The 21,010-nt window shown below is 36.5% G+C and overlaps 1 protein-coding gene across 3 annotated transcripts in view; it reads left to right on the forward strand.

Moving 5' to 3' along the window:
- CADM2 (cell adhesion molecule 2) overlaps positions 1-21,010 on the forward strand; it is a 574,407-nt gene that overhangs the window by 386,832 nt on the left and 166,565 nt on the right. For all 3 annotated transcript variants that reach the window (XM_015632251.1, XM_015632240.2, XM_015632246.2), the window contains one exon: positions 18,691-18,840. In XM_015632251.1, coding sequence (XP_015487737.1) covers positions 18,691-18,840 — 150 coding nt within the window. The remainder of the gene's footprint in view (positions 1-18,690; positions 18,841-21,010) is intronic.

Here is a 21,010-nt window from a genome sequence, read left to right on the forward strand (position 1 = left end):
AATTTAGTGCATCATTTCAATCAGCACTTCAAAGCTTTATGTAGTTGCATCACTTGAGGAAGGTATATGTGGTGAGGGGAAGCAGGTGAGAAGAAAAAGAAATGGAAGAAGGTGGAGAAGACAATAATTTTATCTGACTTTTTCAGTATATTCATTTTTGTGTTAATGGCAGTTACTCTTCACAAAATGTTGGACCTGAAAAAAAGGAAAAAGGAAAAAAAGTGATATTTTTTGCCTCCCACTTATTCAATGGTTCTCAAGCCCTCCTGTACATGAACTCCAGCACCTTAGCATAGTTGTGTTGGAGCTTCCTGCATAATTCATCATAAAAGAACATGAGGCATTCAGCAGTCAGTGCTCATTCAGAGATGTTCTGCATTACTAGCAGCACTGGTAAATATGCCTGCTCCATACATAATTTATGGTTCTCAGCAGAGATAGTTTTATGCTTCATAATAGGCTAGCTTTGATCCCTTAAAATTTGTTTGTTCAACTTAGGGGTTGGGTGCAAAACAAAGACTTTAAAATCTCTTTCTTGCGTTGCTTATTTCAACTGTTGTCATTTCCCCATCCCGTTAACAAGGTTGAAATTGTTTCTGACCCACTTTTGGGGAAATGAGCCTTCCTGTAATGGATTTTGTGTGTTAGACTTTTTATTAGCCAATTCCCTCCACACACAACTTGAAGTAGAATGAAAATTGGTTTAGAAACCTTAGTATAGTCTATTCTGTGCTTCTGCTTAAAGAATTTATTGTTATTTCTTGTGACCTGTAGGAGGAAAATGTAGATAGACCTTGTGTTCTGTGAATCCCTTTTAATGCTGTGATACAGCTAGAGACTATATATAAATGTGTAAATGAATGTGTTGGAACTCATTGAGATGATTCCACTCTTCAAATTCAGTAAGCTCTTAAGGTTAAAAAAAAAAAACAAACCTAAAATGGCAGTTTTAAATGTTTCCATTTCCAGCAATATTTCAAAACAAAATAGCAACCAACTATGCATTTCTGAAAGAAAATTCTCATTGTTTCTCTCTGCATTTTAAAGACTGTAGAGTTGGGTTTTTTTTTAAAAACAGAATATCATTAGAATTGATGCATTTCTGTGACATGTATCAATTTGTCATTTAAGCATTTTCTGATGGAGTTTGTTCTTTCTTCTTTCTCCTGCTTGATGCAATTTTCCTTGTCCTGTTCTCTGTTTTGTTAGTTTGTTTTTTTTTCTCAGTGATTGCTATACTTTAACCTATTATCATTCTTTGTTTTTAAAAGCCTTGTTCACACCCAAGCTATTTCAGCTATAAAATTTCAGAATTGCTAAGTGGTTTTCATTTCCTCAGAAAATAGTAAGACCTGCCCTTTGGAAATTGGGTCCCTTTTATACATGTCAAGTTAGGCATGTTAAAGACTGATTAAAAGTTGCTTGTCACTGTTCAGAGTTCTTGTCATAAGCTTTTTTTCTCCAGTTTCCTGAGGTTTCAGTCCTTTGCAGGTAGTCTGCCCAAAGGAATGATTTAAATATTCTCTCTGTCTGCAGTTCAATTTGGTTTTTCTGTTTTTCTCCCTGCTAGTCCAGTATTATGACCCTTGCTGCATCAGATTCCAGTTGTGTGTAGTGTCATCTGCAAGGCATAACAACATTTTAGTTCTTCCTTCTCTTCTGCTGTTACACTTTATTGTTCTAAATGCTGGGGGTTTTCTTACATAATGTGGATTCTTGGCTATTTTTAAGGATATTAAATGTAACCTACATATGCACCGTAAATTCCAGATGGAGAATGGGGTAGAACAAGTTTTCTTACCATCCATTTGACTTTTCTTCTGTAGTCATGAATCTGTGTGTGATCACACACCAGCAAAGTTTTCTTCTGTCTTTTTGGGAGTGTGTTTGCTTAGAGAATGGGCACAGCTTTTCTACCTCATCTTCAATAGCACAGTCACACTAGAAAAACTACCTTCTATTTTTACCTCCATTTGATATTTTAATGCTTTTGTCCAGGTCATCTGTAAGTATAGGAAGGAGAACAAATAAGAAATTTACTTTCTTGTCTGACTTTCTTGTCTGGCAGAGCTAGCAAATGCTGCTTGTAGCAGTGAGCTTCTCATTGTATAACTGTGTTGGAACAGATGCTGTGAGATGTCATGATCTATTTCATTAAATGACTACAGTTCCTGTAATTTTGGAGCAAAAAAATTTGATTTAATCTCTCTCCTTCAACAATACCTGTGTTTGCATTTATTCATGCAGTGTATGCTGCATGGGCTCTGAGGGCTTTCTGCAAGCCCTGGGTTTGCTGCACATTTTGTTCCAGTCTATTGGAACAGAACTTCCCATATCCAAACAAATGTGATATTGCTTTAGGGAGAGAGAGGGGTTGCTGGCTTTGTTGATTTTTTTGGGGGGGTTTGTTTTTCTTTTCCTTCTTCCCCATGATGCTGGCCTTCTGTATATGAAGCCTGAAGCAAGAGTATTTGTAACATCAGTAGTTAGAGCAGTCAAAAGCAAGTGGATTTTCTGTATCACTAGTTCTCAAATATAACTTTTGGACTTTTCTTGCCCTTTTACCAGCATCTTACTGCATTTCATGTGGCTTTTGGAAAAGAAAAACCAGACTGCAACAACATTACAACATGCAATTGTTTCTTTCACGTTTTCATTTGTGTCTGAAAAAGAAAGTTCTTACCTCTTGCTGCTCTGTGACAAGTTTCATGTTGTTTGGTGTTACATTTGTTTTCTTAATTGAAGCTCCAGATCTCAGAATTGCTGGATTTTCTTCCCCCCCACCCCCCAAATGGCACTGCATAAAAAATTGGAAATAATTACGCAAATCAAAAATCATAATTTAGTGGTTGATTTTGTCACCTTATTTTCATCCTTTCTTGGAGCAAATTCATTCACTTTAAAGATTTTTTTTTTTGATAATATTTTTGAATGGAGTTGTTCTACCTGTTTTAAAGTAAAGTGAGTAAAAAGAAATACTCTTTATGGTCTGATGCAGATCTGTAATAACTGTATATAAATGAAATTACTGAAAACATAAGGAGATTCAGAGAGTCTAGGTTTTTTGGGTTTTTTATTCCCCTCTTATCCCAACACAAAGCCATTAAAAGCTATTTTTACAAAGGGCATCTTCTAAGTATGTATGTGTAGAAAAGAAGATTTCTATGCATGGGGAATGAGGTGCTCTAGCTACAGTAAATTTATTTTTTTTTGGAACAATTGCCCAGAAGTAGTGTAAATACATTGAGTCTTTCAGCAAAACAGACACTGTAATGTTGGATTGTTTGGAGATCACAACAGTTACCTTGGGTTTTTTTCCCCCATGAAAACATAAAGCCAGTGTTAGATTTAACTAAAAGCCAACCAATTATTTTTGGCCTTTTAAATATGTAAACTTCCTTTTTGAAATGTTACTGTAAGTTGTTTCTGCAAGTGAGCTTAGTGTAATATTTAAGAGAACTCTGGTCGAGTTTTGACTCCTCTTTTTATCCTACTGCATTGTTATTCAGTTTGCATATTTCTTGCGCACAAGAAATCGCAGATATGTCATTCAGTAATGATTTTCTCTCTTACAAGCTGACTTCAGAGGAGTTCTCCCCAGTCCTCATGACCTGGGTTGCACTTATTCAGCTGTTTGCTGCCCAGCCTGGGACAGCTGATGCCCGATCATGTCGGGGATTCAGTTCAGGGTCTGGCCAGCCTGACAGCCGAGGTGGTGCAGCAGCCACAGGGTGGGGAAGCAGAGTTTGGCAAGGGAAATAAACATCTAGAGGAAATAAACATCTAGATTCAGTTCAGGGTCTGGCCAGCCTGACAGCCGAGGTGGTGCAGCAGCCACAGGGTGGGGAAGCAGAGTTTGGCAAGGGAAATAAACATCTAGAGGAGAGCAGCAGAGATAGTCTAGACTCTGCTGCCACTGCAGAGGAAGGTAGACTTACCCATCCACATCTCTCATACAGGAGGAGTGTGCTTGACAAAGGGCTTCAAGGCAACTGCTTTCCATGGCAGAAAGTATGAATTCTAAATGGGAGCATGTCTAAATTAGACATGATTTAATTATATGTCAAATTAATTGAGAAGATCATCTTTTCTTTTATGCCCCTGATTTATTTTTTTTTTTAAGATGTGGTTTATTTTACAGCAGGCTGCACTTTAAACTTTTGACTCATTGGCATTACTGTGCTGATAAATCCATTTTCATCATTCTGGGAGAACTGAAGAATGGAAAGTCCAACAAATGCTATAAGAAAGATTTATAAGTGCATGTAATAGGCTGTAATTCTCTGGTGCTAAGGAGAACTCGCTCAGGCTTTTTATACAGTGCATGATAGTAAAAGATGTCTTCACTGCTATCATTCTTTCTGTTCCTTTGATTCTCAGAGTCGAGCAGAAGGAGCAACATCTAAAAGTGAGTAAAACAGCACTTGAAAGTTAGGCTTTTACTAAGGGTTTGGAAAGAATTTGTTATGGATTTTCTGTAGCTTCTCGAAGTGGGGATACATAACTACTGAAATTAAGATTAAAAAAGCAATATAATGATGCTGCAGAGGACAGTGATCTCTATTCCAAAACTGCCTGGCCCAAAGGAGAGATATGGAAGATACACACTGGTGATAGAATTTAACTTACCTCAGTTATTTAGTTGACAGGATTTTTTTTTCTTCTGGTTCTGTGAAAGAAACTCAGGAAGGTCAGTAAAAGTGATGGTTACACTGTGAATTGGGGTATAGTGTGGAGGTAGCTGTGCTTGCTCTAGGTCAGAAATGGAGAAAGAGTCTAAATTAACCCTTGTAGGACTTGTCCTGTGGCCACTTTGCACTGCCTGTTTTGAAGAGAAAGCACTAAGCTCTGGACTATAGTGCTGAAAAGAAAAAAAAAAAAGAGTCCAAGTGTGACAGATGCCTCGAGCCTGAGTACTGACTGAGAAGGGATTTGGATCATGGGCAAAGTCACCTTTTCTGCTGTTTCGTGTGCTCTGTGCTCAGAGATGCAGAACTTTGTGCAATATCTTTTTAAGCTGTATGGCTTCATCACAGAAAATCCCCACTACATCATCAGCTCCCCTTTCCAAATAAAACAGTTTTCAAATCTTTATTACATTTATCTTATACTTATTTTTATACCTTATACTTAATATATCTTTATATCTTTATACTTAATCTTAGCTAAGTACTCCACAACAAAAGCAGTGGGTGCAAAGGCGTCTGCATCTACAAACACGTAGATGTGTGTGGGTATAAAATTTGCAGTAACAGTGTTAATAAAGCACATTGTGTTCCAAGCACTTGCTTGTTGCTTTGTCAGTGTTCATAAACAAGTGCACGGTCTTGAGAATACAGAAATCTTGATACTCAAAACAAAGGCACTTGGTGAACAGGATCAGTTCTCTTGCCTTCCTCTCATATATGGTGTTTCAAGCAGGGATTCTGATAGCTCTGTGGAAGAATGCCAAGAATGAGATGCTTTGTGCAAACTGAAAGGAAAAAAAAATAGTTGATTGTAAGCAGGCAACAAGATATAGAAATATGCATGTTGCATTTTCTTCTCTGTACTTTTAAAAAACTAACAAAGACCAGCTTGGGGGGGAGGGCAGAAATAAATTAAAGACTTGTTTTACTCAAATATAGGACAGGCTGTGATTGAAAGTTCCTAAAATTATTATGCTCATTCTGACAACCTAAACTCAAGAGCTGTTGTATGTTATGTACTGTCAAAACTTACCTTAAAATTCCTGAGTTCAGAAACTCCCATTTAACTTACATTACTCCCCTATGAAACACATTAATTCACTGTAATGCTCTTTCATTTCTTCACCTGAGAAATGCACTCTGCTGTCTGGAAAAAGTCTTGTTATCTCAATCTGTTCAACAGATGTTAGTCATTGTGTCTCCTCCTCCCCTCTCCTGCCCTCCCCTGATATGCAAATATGGTCTTTGACATTTATATTTCCCTAATGGGGAAAATGTATTTCCCTGTTTAGGGTAGGTGTTGTAGCTGCTTAAAAAAAAATAAATTCTCCATATCAAAGCTAGCACATCAGTTTCGTAAATTTTATCAGACATTCTCCTCTGCCATGTAATTAATTCTTTACTGAGTGGGAGATTTATGTTTTGTAAGCCCCTACATTTTAAAAGTGAATTTGTAGTGTACTTTACAGCATTTTAATTCGTGCTTGCTCTGTTTGCTTTTTCTTCTTATGGATAAACCCATCACCACTCAATACTAATGTAATTTACCCTGGCTAGAGCAGGCTGCAGGGGGAAGCCCACAAACACCACATACATTTGTGGAGCTCACAAACCACCCAGCCATCCAGTACGAGACTGAACTGGGAAATCCTTCCTTCCTCTGCATTTCCTAATTGCATGGCAGCGTTTCTGTGAGTTTTTTGGAGCATTTCATCCCTTGGGGTGATGAGGAGATGGCAGAGCTGTGGCTGCCCCATATGTTCCTGCCCTGGGTGTTGCTGCTGCTCATCCTCTGGCTGGTTTTTTCCTCCCTGCACCCCATTGCAGCAGGTTTTGGTGAACTCTGGGGTTAATTCCAGCCTGGGCAGGTGAGTGTGGTTGTGATTCAGGTAATAACCCTGAGTGGATGTGCCAGCTGAGTTTTCAGGCTTGTCCCAGAGATCTGTGTCACGCAGCCAGCAAACCCTCAGCTGCACTGCACCTTTTTATACCTGCTCTATGAGCTGGGAGTCACCTCATACAGGCTGTAAAGACAGCAAGTTATCACTCCTGCCTGCTGGCCCTGACAAAATAATCCTGAAAAATAGCATTTTTGTACCAATTTATTATGTAAAATGCAGGAGGTGAGGTAATGGCAGTGTGACCAGAACAAAATCTTTTTTCTATCCTGCAAATCTGACCACAAGAGACATTTTCTCAAGCACAAAAAGTGATTTTTTTTCCTTCTTTTCTAGAAGACAACATTATGTTAGGTAGAAAATAACTTGTATAATAACTCAGTAAATTATAAAATAAAAGGCTTTGACTGAAATATTCTTACAGCCAAGTAAAGAATCTAGTCAGCCATAGTGACATTGATTCACTGACCTAGAAAATGACTTTAATGCACATATCAATTTCCTTGCTGATTTCTTACATTTCAGTGGATTTAAAAAAAATATATTTTGTGAAACTGTTTTTGCTGAGAGCCCTCATGGATCACGTATTAAAAAAAATCACTAAAATTTCTATACTAAATCAATAAAAGAGTTATTTTAGCCTCTTAGGTTAACCTTTTTTTATTTTTATTTTTATTTTAAATTGAACTTAGCTGTACAGATATGAGAGTATTTTTATAGAGCTGATTAATTTGATTCTTTGCCTTTTGAATACAGTTAATTTAACTGTGATTCTCATTCCAGATCTGTAAGGGATTCTCTGTGCAAGAGGACATGCTAAATATGATTTTAAGGAAGACAAAAAAATTTAATAAGAAAAATTCAGTTTTCTAATTGAAAGTAATTGATGAATAAAGGTATTCTGTCAGCCTGTTGGACAGAATTTAGGCTTTTAAAAAAAGACAAAGACTTCAGCCCAGATGGCACTGGAGCTAATGCTGGTACTACTTGTGGAAATTCACAAGTCACTTCTGAGTTCCTGGTTCTGCCACTGGCCTCACACAGGTGCCCCTGAAGTCCTGTCCTGTCCCTTTTTGTACTTTCTGAGGAGTCAGAATTTAATCGGCTCATGAGAGAGGAATAATGAATGCCTACATCTAAAAATATGTTTCATGAATGCATCAAGTAAAGAAATATGGAAAATGTTGGGTTTTTTTTGCTGGTCCCTATTGTTAAACCAAATTATTACCTTTAAGAGCAGTAAGGGCAAGAGTTTCAGGCAAATATGATATTTAGGTTGAAGCTTTTATTTTCATAGACAACTGGAAATGACAGACTCTGTGTTGAATTTTCACAAATAAAAGGGATCCAAAGGTCACAATAAAAAAAGAAACATGTTCTAGAATAAGAACTTAGAGATTTTGAATAAGAGACTGTTCCTACCACCCACCGCTAAAGTGAGGTCAAGTGATAAAAAAATAAGGTTTCAAAAAGCAGTTTTTGAGGACAGCTAGAGAAATCAGGAATATAATTTCCTTTAAATTACCATAGAATCATAGAAACACAGAATGGTCTGGGTTCAAAGGGACCTTAAGGTTCATCCAGTTCCAACCCCCTGCCATGGGCAGGGATGCTTTTCACTGGTCCAGGTTGCTCAAAGCCCCACCCAGCCTGGCCTTGAACACTTCCAGGGACAGGGCATCCACAGCCTCTCCAGGCAAGCTGTGCCATATTTGAAATGAAATATTTTAAAACTGAAATTCTTCATGTCCTAAATCCCCTTTCCATTGTCACAGTCTGTGCAATCTGCTGGGAGCACGATGCTGAATTGCTTTTAGGCATTTCTAAATTTATATTGGCAGGGAAATAGAAGACCAAAATATGAATGTATCTTTCTAATTTATACCTGTGTATTAAGCTAAGGTTTAATTGCACAACAGGGGAAGTTTAGGGAATGTTTTAAAGAGCCCAGGTTTGTGTTTAGCTACACGTGAGGAGCATGACATTTGTAAATAAACCCTCTCAGAGAGGACTGGAAAAAAATAAAATCATTATCCAGCACCACGCTCAGCGAAGCCACAGCAGTTTTTTCCCTGTCTCTGCTGCTGCATGGCACACATCCAGATATCTGCTGTACTAACATTTGCTCCTGGGAGGAGATGAAGAAAAAAGGGTCCATAAGGTTTCCATTGGCCTAGACAACTGAAACATCTGCTAGATTCATGAGCAGCTTGCTGGCCTAAGTCAGCAGGGAGAACTGCTGCAGATCAGCACTGCCATATCAATGGATATTTCATAGGCCACAGGGAGGAAAAAAAGAAAGTCAGGAGAGTAAGTGATTTTATTTCAAAGTACACCGAAGTCTAATGCAGTTTTGCATGGAGTGATATCTAAATTGCACAAAATTAGAGCCACATCTACGACTGATCTGCATGCAGGACTCATTAGGGAAACATGAAAGAATAGCAGGATCCAATCCTAATCTTTTAATAGGAACAATTCACCTGGTTCCCAGATGAAATTTGGCAGAAAGCAATCACCTGAGAAAGCATTCTCTTCACTTAGAGGGCTGCAGAGGAAGAAGCCTCCTCTGTCTTTCTGAAACACAAATGGAGTTGTTGGAAGGGAAAGGGCCATTCTTTGTTGGGACACGCAGGAGAGGGAAAGAGCAAGTGTTGAAGCAACAGGGGGACAGGCCAGAGTGGAAAACACATCCTTGTTTGGTGTAAACTGCCTTTCTTTTCTGTAGGTCAAGCCTGGCTTCTGATGCCTGAAAGTAGTCTGGCCTAAATAATTTTGTTGTTTACAGTTTGGTGCCACTTAGGCTCAAAAAGGCTGCTAGAATTGTATAAATCAGTTTTTCTCCAAACCAGTTCCTGGCCTTATTTGATTGGTGTAAATCAAAAGAAGGGAAAACAACCCATCAAGTACAAAGTCAGTTTTAAAACTGTTGTTTTGTACTTGAACTTTCATGAGCTTAAACAGAGCTGTGATCTCCTCTGCACAAGAAAAAGCGTCAAAGATCAAAGAAGGTGGATATCGACAGGGTGGGTGAAATCATCAGTAGCGAAAACTTTCTGAAATATACAGGTGATCACAAGTGGAAAACACTTTATTAATCATTCTGACTTTTCCTTTGTGAGAATCAGAATTGCTTTCTTCAGGGAGCATTCCCAGCTGGGCAGGATGCTTTTAGGTATTGATCAACACAAGGTCATTAAGGGAAGTGCCTGTTCAGATCAAACCATTTGCACACACCACATTCCCACCTTTAAGACAGCGTTTCTTTGGTGTGCTAAAACACAACTGTTTGCAATAGTTTTTATATTTATGAAAGGGATTTTTTTCAAAAGTATGTTTAGCTTGTCCATATTTTGTTCCATTGACAGAATTCAAAGATCTGACTCCTGTATATTGATCCCCATTTACTGCTAGGGAAGTTTTATCAGCACTATTTACAACTGCAGTGTATTTCACTGAAAAGCACCAATGATGTAGTAATCAGAACAGAAAAGTCTCTGATCAAAATCTGCTTTTTCCACCTTTGTTTTGTTTTTTTTTTTCCATTTACCTTTGAGGATGACATTACCTGAAGCAAACTGAGCAGTGAAAGTATTGGTAGTCCAGGTAATAAAGATTTATTTAGTGTACTGGTGCAAAGACAGGTTAAAAAGATTCTTATTCACACTTGTTTCCAAATCAGAGGTGGTAAAATCAGTGCTTAAATGTGCTGTTCTAGTCTAATTAAAATATACTGAATTAAAAATAAGTTAAATTCACAGAAACAAGCTGGGGTTCATTAGCAGTTTTATCACTGTTCTTCATTCCCCTCTCCTGTGTGGGCATATATGTTTAAATATGCACAAGACATGTTTAGTTCTATTTTATTTTTTTTTTTTTTTAACAAGAATAAAGCTCCTGTGTGGGCAAACAGTAAGGCAAACCTAGAACATTTTTAGTTTTCACTTTTGCCCAGCTGTTCAATACAGTGAAAAGTTCAGGCTTCCATTTAAACACAGGAGGTTCCATTTGGGGAGTGATCTCTTGCCATGCATGTTTCTAACTAACAATAAGCAGTTGATAAATAAACTGAATAACAATTCAGTGATGGTGCATTTTGGGGGGCTTCTGAGTTCTTTTTGAGATCACAAACATTCAAACAGCACTACTTGGAGCTGATTTGTGTGGCTGCCTCTTCTCTGTCTTTTAACTTCTCTTTGAATGACATTTCAGAAGTTGGTGAGACAAAGTTAAAAGTGGAAGGGTTTTAAACCTTGGTTGTGTTCTGCTCAGGTAGAAATGATGGTCAAACAGAGAACAAAGATAAATAGCTATACAATAAGAAGATCCTTGCCAGGTGGGTTACCTGCACATTGGACTTCAAGTACCAAAATTTGTCTTTAAGGATGAAAGAAGGAAGGAAAATGTATTCCTGGAGAGATGCAAGTATATTTTCTTTCATGGAACTCAATAGCTGGAAAGCCTAAAGAAGAATTTGTTTCCAGTAGATTTGAAATTTTTCACAAATGAGAGAAAGGAAATCATGAAAGTCATGTAGCAAAATAAGGAATCAAATCTACTGATACAACTTTTCTTCTTTGTATAATAATCTTTCAGTGGAATGATTGATTTGAAAAAGTGAAAGAACAAAGTATTTTTATTTTTTCTGAAGAAAAATTGCTTTATCTTAATACTGTGTGAAAAGTTATTGTTTTTAATTATATCAGTCCATCTTCTAGTTAAAATTTTCTTAATTACTTTGGAATTTCTAGTAATGTCCATCTTTACACATTATTTATTTTCAGTAAAAGTCTTATTTTTCAAAATATTTTCCCCCAGTATTAATGTTAAATAATAATAATTTTAATAATAATTAATTAATTTTATATATGACCAGAGTATTTAAAACCAGGATTAAAACAGAGAATTGTGGGAAAGGCTGTGGTTGGCTTCTGAATTCCTGGGATATTAGCAAAGGTATCTTTGCTATATATAACAGATTAGGAACTGAAATATGGTGACAATGAGACCCAGATCCTCAAACAAATTAAAGTTTCCAGTTCCTCACTGTTCATGTTAGAACTGGATGCTGTCTTGCTTTTATAGAAAAAGGACTTTTCAATTTGTTAAGGCATAAAGAATTGAGAATAATACTTTAAAGTGACAAGCCACACAAAACGCTGAGCCATATTTACAACTGTGAGAACCAGAAAATTCATCAGTTTGTTACAACTTTTTTGGGAAGATGAGGTTCACTTCAATTATGTTTGGATTTGTAACTTCCTCAGGAATTCAGAGTGGTGGAAGAAAATGCCTTTCAATAAATAATAACTGAATAAAATCACCGGGCACTCTTCTCCATTCACAAGCAAGTAATACCATGGTGATAGCCTGAAAAGAGTAAAAAATAGTCACTTATGCAAGGTTCCTAGGAAACAGCACTGTTTGTGCCTCCTTTTTCTTGTTTTTCTTTTTTTCTTTTTCCCTATTGTCTCTCTCATACTTTTTCCTTTTTATCATTGTGGAATAATTTTACTTCAATATGTATTTTTTTTTTTTTCAAATTTATATATGCAATATCTTTAACTGTAATACAGTCCAAAAAAATTATATTTTGAGTTAGCTGTTGGTTTGGGAAGATACACCTGAAACACTTGGAGTGAAGGAAGGAAGAAGAGGCTTCTTCCTTTTCTATTTTTGCTGTCAGACATAAATTCCATAGTCTGAAATCAGAGGCTGTGCTGGTGCACTCTTGTCCTTTGCCTTTGCATTATTTTAGTATTGCTGAAACATTTAAAAAGGCTCAGTGACCTTGAATGCACAGTCTGGGGTTAACAGTTATTCTCTGCATTATTTCTTCTCTCTCTCCTAAACCTGTCATTTTGGTAGTAAGTTTCTGCAGTATTGTCATTAATTCCAGTGTTCTCTGCAAGAGTTTTTGTTACTGGAGTATGTAACAGTTATTAGAGGACACAGTTTGGTTTGGTTGGTTTGTTCCTTTTTTTTAAGTTAAGTTTCTTCAGTGAGCAAACTATTTACAGGATATTCTCTCTGGGAATAAACTCAAAAAGTATTTACCATCCAGATATGGGACTAAATTACTGCTATTTAAAACAGCAGGTTCAAAAAGGTGAATCCAATCATGGGCTCTGTGTATCAAATACTGCTCAGGAAATATTTTTGTTCTTTAAAAATGCCGTGCAAATGTAATTTAACATGCAGGCACATTGCTGTATTTTCTTTTAGAATAAAGCAAAGCAGGTTATAAATAATAATAATAATAATAATAATAAATTATACAAAATTAATAATTTATATAAAATATAAAAATGAATAATAAATAAATATTAATAAAGAAAGAGTTAAACTGTCCTTGTTAATCTGTCATTGATATTTTTACCACACTCTTAAGACTGTTCTAAAAAAATTTAAAAATAGTAGAGGCAACAACTTGTGTAGTTTCTTCCTTCAGAATTTCCTTCTATCCTAACCTTCAATCTGCTAGCCATGCTGACAAAACAGAGAAGCAGATTAATTCCCATTGCAAAGTCAGAGGAAGCACACCATTGCACAGTGATGCAGATCTCTGTTTATGCCTGCTGAAATGCACTTCACAATATCATTGCTCTTTAAATTAGGTAAAGACAAGCTAATAACACTTTGTCTCCTTGGAGAGATGTTTGCATTATTTCATATATAAATTAAGTGAGAAAGCCAGGAAAGTGATTCAGTTTATTAGATATTTCATCATAATGGCTTTTTTTTCCTAATGTTTTAGTTTCTTTGCTAAGAAAGAAGGCCAGAATTTATGTAGTCTCTCTTTGTAGATGCAAGCTGCTATTTGAAGTAGTAAGCTGCTTGCCCTCTCACCCAAATATTTACTTTGTTTTTAGGGTCTGGTTCTGTTAAAACCAATATTCAAAATCAGACTGTTTTGAAAAATAATTTGCTCAAGTTTGTTTGGTTTTTTTTTATTTCCTCTGCTAAACCTTAGCTTTTTGATGGGCTCTGGTTTTGGTTGACTCCATGCTTTGGAGGTATCAAATAAAAAGCCCATGGCTTTGTGGTTCCATGCAAGACTGAAAAGGATAAATCTCTGCTACAGAACTGTTGACCCTACTTTTTCCCCTCTTACATGCTGATAAACTTAATTTATCTTGTGAGGATGATGGTCAGCCAGGCTCTCAAATGTAGATCCAGTGTGGCAAAACATTGATAATTCACTGTTGTCCCTCTCAGCTCCTTTCCAGACCATCCTCTTTACCCAAAACCATTTATTTTTGTGGTTTTCTGATACTCAGTGACATTAGTAGGGAAAGCTTGCTGCACTGATACTATGAAATGCTCTTAATTTGTGACATAACTGTTTAATTTACAAAAAGAGACCTTTGCAGAAACAAAAGTAAAGAGAAGATTATGTTTTCCCAGTGCTTACAGCCACCCAGTCACATTTATAATTAGCCTAGTAAATTGATTAGAATGTATCACCTAAGCATCAAGTGGAAGTGTTGAACTCATTAAAGAGCTTACATTGTAATTGCAAAAAGTAAAAAAAAAGAAAAATCACCCCCCCTAACAAAACAAAAACCAAAAGCAAAGCCACAAAATCAAGCAAAAAACCTAACCCAAACATAAACAAAAAACCATGAGATGAACTCACATGATGAATGATTACAAACTGGACCAAATAATGATAATTATTCTACACAGACTTGTTACATACTGAGATAAAAATCACTGTTATATGTAAAAACAGTTTAGCCATGATTTCTGGGTGGGAAAGAGAGAAAAAAAAAAAGTCTTTTTGACAGGAAACAGCTTGTGGCTAATGAGATATGAGTATTGGTCCTCCACAAAGCATTGCAGAAACAAACTGTGGTAGAATATACTTAACCATAGCTCCATCTAGTCCAAAAAGTTGAAATAATGTTGCTAGCAAAGCTTCTAAATGAGTAGAGGGGCTGGAATATGACAGGATGGCAATGATGTCTTGATGCAGCTGCCTTTCTTCAGTAACATCATTGCTTGTTGTAATTCACCTTTGCATAACCTTGTAATGTTTTCCTTTTCAGATGCAAGGGAGTTAGTAATGTGGGCCATCAGTATTATTTTTTTCCTTTTTTAACTCTTTATTAGTGTACTCCATACAGTCAGTAAAATAGTTTGTCCTCCCTCTAGATTTGATTTTGGAACAGAATGTAATTTTATATATTGTAGTGGATACATATATATATATATATATGCATGTGTGTGTGTGTGTGTTTTTGACTGTGTTTGACTGACTTGACCTGCTGGTGGAGGTTAGAAATGTCATTTATTCCCAGCCTTTTGTTGGGAGGAAAGCAAGTAGGCTGAATGGGTAGCCCTGTCTGTAGGATGGTCAGCATCTGAGTCATAATCATTATCTCAATTATACCTGTCAATCACCTCAGTTAATAGGAAAGTAGGAAATAAATTGTACTGAACTTACCTAAATGTGTTCAGTGCAGTGAAATATAGGGATGTATAAACAGGAGCTACAGGAGGAGGAGTGGAAGGATGTCTGAGGAAAAATACCAGCCCCATGGTAAGCCTTCAGTCACAGCTGGGTCTGACCCTGGTCCTTCTAAGGAACTCTTGTAAGTGTGCAAACAAGAATACCAAAAACTGGCAGAGAAGTGGCATCACCTTTGTATTTCTGCCTTCTGTGACTGCAGGGCTTCCAGGTCTGGGCTGCACACTTCAGAAAGGACACATGGCAGAGGGCACAGAGAAGAGCTACAGACTAATTAAAGGATTAGAAAAATGTGATTTCTGCAGATAGACTTAGGAGCTCAATTTATTTAGATTATCAAAAAGAAGGTTAATGGGTGATATGATCACAGTCTCTAAGTGCCTACAAGAGAAATTTGATAAGAGAGGGCTCTTCAGAGCAGGGGAAAAGGTACAAGAGGCAGTGGAAGCTGGGTGCTACAGCAAGACAAATTCAGAGCAGGAGTAAATTTTGTGGTTTTGTTTGAACAGTGATGCCTGTTGCTCTCCGAAATAAGTTACTGAAGAGGCCACTAAACTTTCCATTACTGGACTTGTTAAGTGAAGATGGAATGCTTTTGTTAGAGGACATTAACAGAAACAAGGCTTCTCCCACAAAATATTGTCAGAATAGACCAGAAGGAATCTTTAGTGGCATAAAACACTTATTTGGAACTTTTACTGCAGTGTAAATAATTCAGGTGCAGATGCTTTCTTTAGCATTCACCTGTTTCATATAGGGCTTTACAACCTTCTCCCATCCTTCCAGCCCTACTTCAGTATCCCAAGTTAGATGCAAACAAAATCCCACAAGTAAAAAATGTAAAATAAATCCCACAAGTTTTTCTTTGTCTTAGTTTTCCCATCACTTGCTGATAATTTCTGTCTTCATTCAGAGGTGTGCAGTACCCATTCATTTGGACTTGCTTTGCATAGTTTTCTTTGTCCTGCAAAGGCTCCCTTCTCTCTACTCAGGCTACTTTCCATATTAAATCTTCTCTCATTTTCCCTCTACCTTTTCTCCAGTCCAAACTTCTCCTGAAGCTCTGTGCATCTTCCCCAGAACCTTAAAGATTCTCTGTTGGCAAGAGATGAGTGCTTTGGTCTTATTTTTATATTCTAAATTAATTCTTGTTTCCAAATCATCAGCAACCACTAGGGTGGCCAGAGGAATGAAAATTCTTCTGACCTATTCAGGTTATGGCATTTATAGTTTCCATTTATATGGTTGATCAGAATAGTTTAGTTCCTGACCAGAGACAAGTCTGTAGCTTGGCAATCCTTAATAAATGATGGAGTGCATGTACATTGACACCTTTGTGATAAGATCTGTAATATCAGACACAGAATACAGGGTAATTATGGGGAGATCTCCTAGACTGTGTTAATCAGGTCCTAAATCATTACAGCAGGTTCTTTATTAAACTACCTCCCATTCCAATGCTTTAATGCAAGTGGCAGATTTCACTGTGCTAATGCCTGGCACTAGGTTCTGGCTAATGCTTCTTGTAGGCAAAAAGTGTTCCAGCCCACATAGGCTCCCATTCCCAGATCATACTTTAGAAGGTTATTTCTTTGGTAAGTGCCCTGTTATTTTGTGGAAGTAATAACAGGCTGTGTGCATTTTTCTGGATTTAAAAAAATTCTAATTTAAATGATAAGCAATTTATGTGGTATCTTGAGGTTCCTTGACACATTGGAATTGAAAGAGGAGAAATGGAAGGAAATGACAAATCTTTTCTGTTTTTCTTTTTTTTTTTTTATTTCTATCCTTGTTTATGATTTTTGTCTCGTCATATATTTCTCAATGTGTGGTTTTCAAGAAGCAGAGTTTGATTAATGAAGTGTCAGATGCAGAGGATGTCATGAGAATTTTGGCATTTATTATTTGCAGCATTTAAATTAGCTATGGTATTTTTAGTATTCCTTCTTTTTAATTTACTATATCTGTTATCCTGTTGATAGTAAATACCCTCTTAGAGTAAATACCAGTTCATGGTAAATCTTGATCTTGAGACAGCTGTAGTTGATATTTATAGAAAAATGATACCAGTTATTCAGCTCTGCAATTTGGTGGAAATATTTATTTCACTGATGTGGGTGATTTTGTTCCATGTCTAAGGCCATTGGGATTATTTTACATAGGGAAATCAAAATCTGGCTAGAAATATGTTTTGGCAATATCAGGAGGTCAAATAGAAATTCAGTTTTTAACCTTTTATTTAATACTTCCTTACTGTGGTCATCTGCAAACCTGTATCCTAGAGAATAGATTTTCATATTATGCTTTTGTACAGAAGACATGCCTCAGTTTAACTTAGTTGGGAGCAAGTCTGATGAGAGCCACTAAAATAGGATGTTTCTCTGAAGGTTTTATGCTGGATTTGTGATTCTGTGTTGTACAATTAATGGATATTGTATATATTATTTCCTTGATGTGCTTGTGACACGTCTGTGAGCTCGTTCCCTCCTGTAGGGCTGTAGAGAGGTTTTTAATTTCTGACACATCCCACTTTGGTGTCAATCTTGGCATTATACTTCTTATGCAAGCACCTCTACCTACTCTTCAGTGCTTCTTTTAATAGAACCTGTATAAAAGGAGGAGAAGAAAGAAGCTTATATTTCATTTGGAGTATTAGGTTTTCTTTCTTTTGCAGTGTACCCTTAAATATAATATATCTCCCAGATGATAGTCGTATGTTCAGTGATGTGTCTTGCTTCTTACTGAAGATTTTTTTTCTTTCCCCACCCATGTTAAAAAACACTTCCATGTTTTTTTCTGTACTCCCTTCTTGCAGTCCTGTTTGTCAGAATGTGTTGTGCTGTTTGACAAGGGGTGTGCTATCCTCACACTACATAAACACTTTAGCCTTACTGTGCCGCTGGAAATGCCTCTGACTCGAGAACCTGACTGCTGCTGCTCCTGCATTCTGTAGAGGCATTTGGAAACCTTCCCAGTGACTTTTCAGCAAGCACTTAATGTGATTCATAATGCTCTGGGATAGAATCACAGATGTGAAAGCGACCTACTACATCATCCCTTCCATTTTCATATGAGATCAGGTTATATTCCCCCAACAGCACATGCATCAAGTGTTAGATTCACACTACGTTTGCTCTCCAACAACTTTCCAAGCCTGACACAGAAAGCAGCATCCTGAGAGGCCTTTAAAATGTATAAAAAAGAAACAGGGAGTCAAGGCTGCCCCATCCCTCTGTGCTAAAAACTGTGGATTTTTATGTTCTGCTTTCAGTGATGTTTTCAGCAGTGGTTTAACTGCATTGCCTGTGCTGAGTTGTCTTTGGTATGTTTGAGGAGACAAAACTGCAGAGTATTTCTTTGGAACTAAATAGTGTGACTTACAGAGGGGGAAAAAGAGGGGGGAAACACTTATTTCTGAATTCATCTAGCTGTTTCTCAGATACAGGGAATAGATTATAAATGTAGTTTTTAAAAATTTATTGTATTACCTTTCTTTGGTCAGACTAGATCACTTTGAATTCCAGGTCTAGCATTTGAAGCTGCTGCAATAAACTCAATCCTGCCACTTAAATATTTTCTTTTTCTTTTCTCTTATTCTTTTCCTTTCTGCATCCCTTCCCTCCCTCCTCAGGCAGCCAAGGGCAGTTCCCACTCACACAGAACGTCACAGTTGTTGAAGGGGGAACAGCAAATTTGACCTGCAGGGTCGATCAAAATGATAACACCTCCCTCCAGTGGTCAAATCCAGCTCAACAGACACTGTACTTCGATGACAAAAAAGGTAAGTTGTTTCTGAACTCCAGCTTCTGCACTGGTTTTTATAAGAAATAAATGTTTAAAACCATTTCTCTTTAATACTCTGATGTGAATGTATTTCCAATATATTTTAGGAATAGATGTCTTCCATTATAATAATAATAATAATAATAATATATATATATGTATGTATGTATATATATGTATAGATATGTATATATGTGTATATATATATGTATATATATATATGTTTGTTTATTTATTTATTTACTGGGGTTCATTGAAATTCTGTCTTGCCCATTATATTATACTTAAATTATTAAATAAAAATAATAGGATTTGAAAGGCCCATTGTAAAATAATTTGGAAAACATTGCTGCAAAAAATCTTGGACGAGCATTTATGAGTGGCAAGAGAAGCAGTGGCCCATAAAACCTGTGACTCATTTTTATTAGTGTGTATGCATAAACATATATTCTGTATATTTTTACATTTAAATCCGTAACCCCACAGTTTGCCACTAGTGTACAGCAGTCTGGTTGTTGGTGCAATGCACAGTTGCTGTGGTAGCTGTTGTTAGCAGCTAATAAAAATGCTTGGATTTTGTGTCCTGATTTTTCCAATGTTTACATGCACAGATATTTTACATTTTTGTTAAATTAGAGAAGAAAAAAAAAGACCAGAAAATATCTATTCCTTACAAAGACATGGACATTATTTTAAAGTGGTACATATTTGTAGACATCAGTTTGAACTGAATAAGCATTGCATTTTACATAATAGAAATTAACATAAAGATTGCAGTAGATTCTGTAAAGAAATTAAAATGAGGAGTAATAAATTCATTGCTTGGCTTTAAAAAATGTAAAAGCTTTGGTGTTGATTTCAGTGGTACAAAAGTTCAACAGTTATACTTAATTCTGGTGCTTGAATTTCTTTTGAAAGGTGCTACATACTCTAGAACATATTTTAACAAGTGCAGTTATTACTCTGCTCAAAATTAAAGAACTGCTGTCCAAATGCTTTGCTGAATGATTACAAGAGTTTAAAACACCTTGTAGGCTTTGTGGATCTGTGCACTTCAATAAAAGAGAATCTAAAACCTATCATTTTATACCTGCAGAAGCTGCAATCAAAATATGTTTTTTTTACTATTAATATAATAGCTGAATAGAATCTCTTGATGGTGTTGAAGTGGTTCCTTTCTCTTTTATCTAATTTCCTGTAGCGTGTAATCATTTGATTTGCAATTTCTTTGAAATCATAAGTACCTTTTGAATGTAGGATTGAAGATGAGAGGTTTATGAGGTGCAAACTTTGCAGCTCTAAGTCCTGTGCTGTCACCTTTGCCCACATGCACCCCTTTATTTCAGCTGTAATCATTAGTGATTTGGGGTGGGTAAGTAATGTCTGCAAAACGAAAAGCAGAGAGACCTTGTCTGTTGATACATCAATACTCAGAAAATCTATATCTTTTATAGAATAAATGACATTTTAAAGGATGCTGAGAAAGACGTGTGAGGACTGCAAATACATTCATTTCAGCATTGTAGCCATTTTGGTGTGAATTGAATTTTCTGTGTGCTTTAGCAAAATCTCTACTTTTACAATAAATAATTGAAGATTGTATTACCCTTTAATATAATTAATTAAAGCAACAGAATCTGAATTGCATGCAGAGTAGTAAGTACTAGAAGCAATTTATATTCCCCACAGGAAATAAGTGTGTAAATTTAAGGGACCGCAGTCTTTATTGAACTTTTAGCTTGTCCCAAGACTTGAAGGAGTATTTGATGATTAATTTTATGGAGGAATTACTCTGCATCTATTACACATGAAAATGTCTTCATGTGGTGAAGAAAAACTTCACATCCTTTAGCTGGAGATATTAACTCTTATGTTAGCAGCAGTTTGCACTCTGTGTGATATTTCCAGTCTCAAGTACACTGAGGGGAATGAGCAGTACATCCAATTCCTGCATGGAAAGCCTTCTGCCACTTCTGAAAGTGAAGTTACAACTTTCACTGGCAATTTTTTCTGTTTGTATGGGTTCCTTTAAGTAAGAAAGATATTTCCTTCACATGCTTTTGATGCTTGCATTATTGAGCTAAAGTGGAGAGAGAGATATTTATTAGTGGTTTTGTCAGGAAATGATGGCAAGTGAAACTTTAAAGGCTTCCCCTTTTTTTCTCTCC

The sequence above is a fragment of the Parus major genome, chromosome 1, assembly GCF_001522545.3.
Source record: "Parus major isolate Abel chromosome 1, Parus_major1.1, whole genome shotgun sequence".
NCBI lineage: Eukaryota > Metazoa > Chordata > Aves > Passeriformes > Paridae > Parus > Parus major.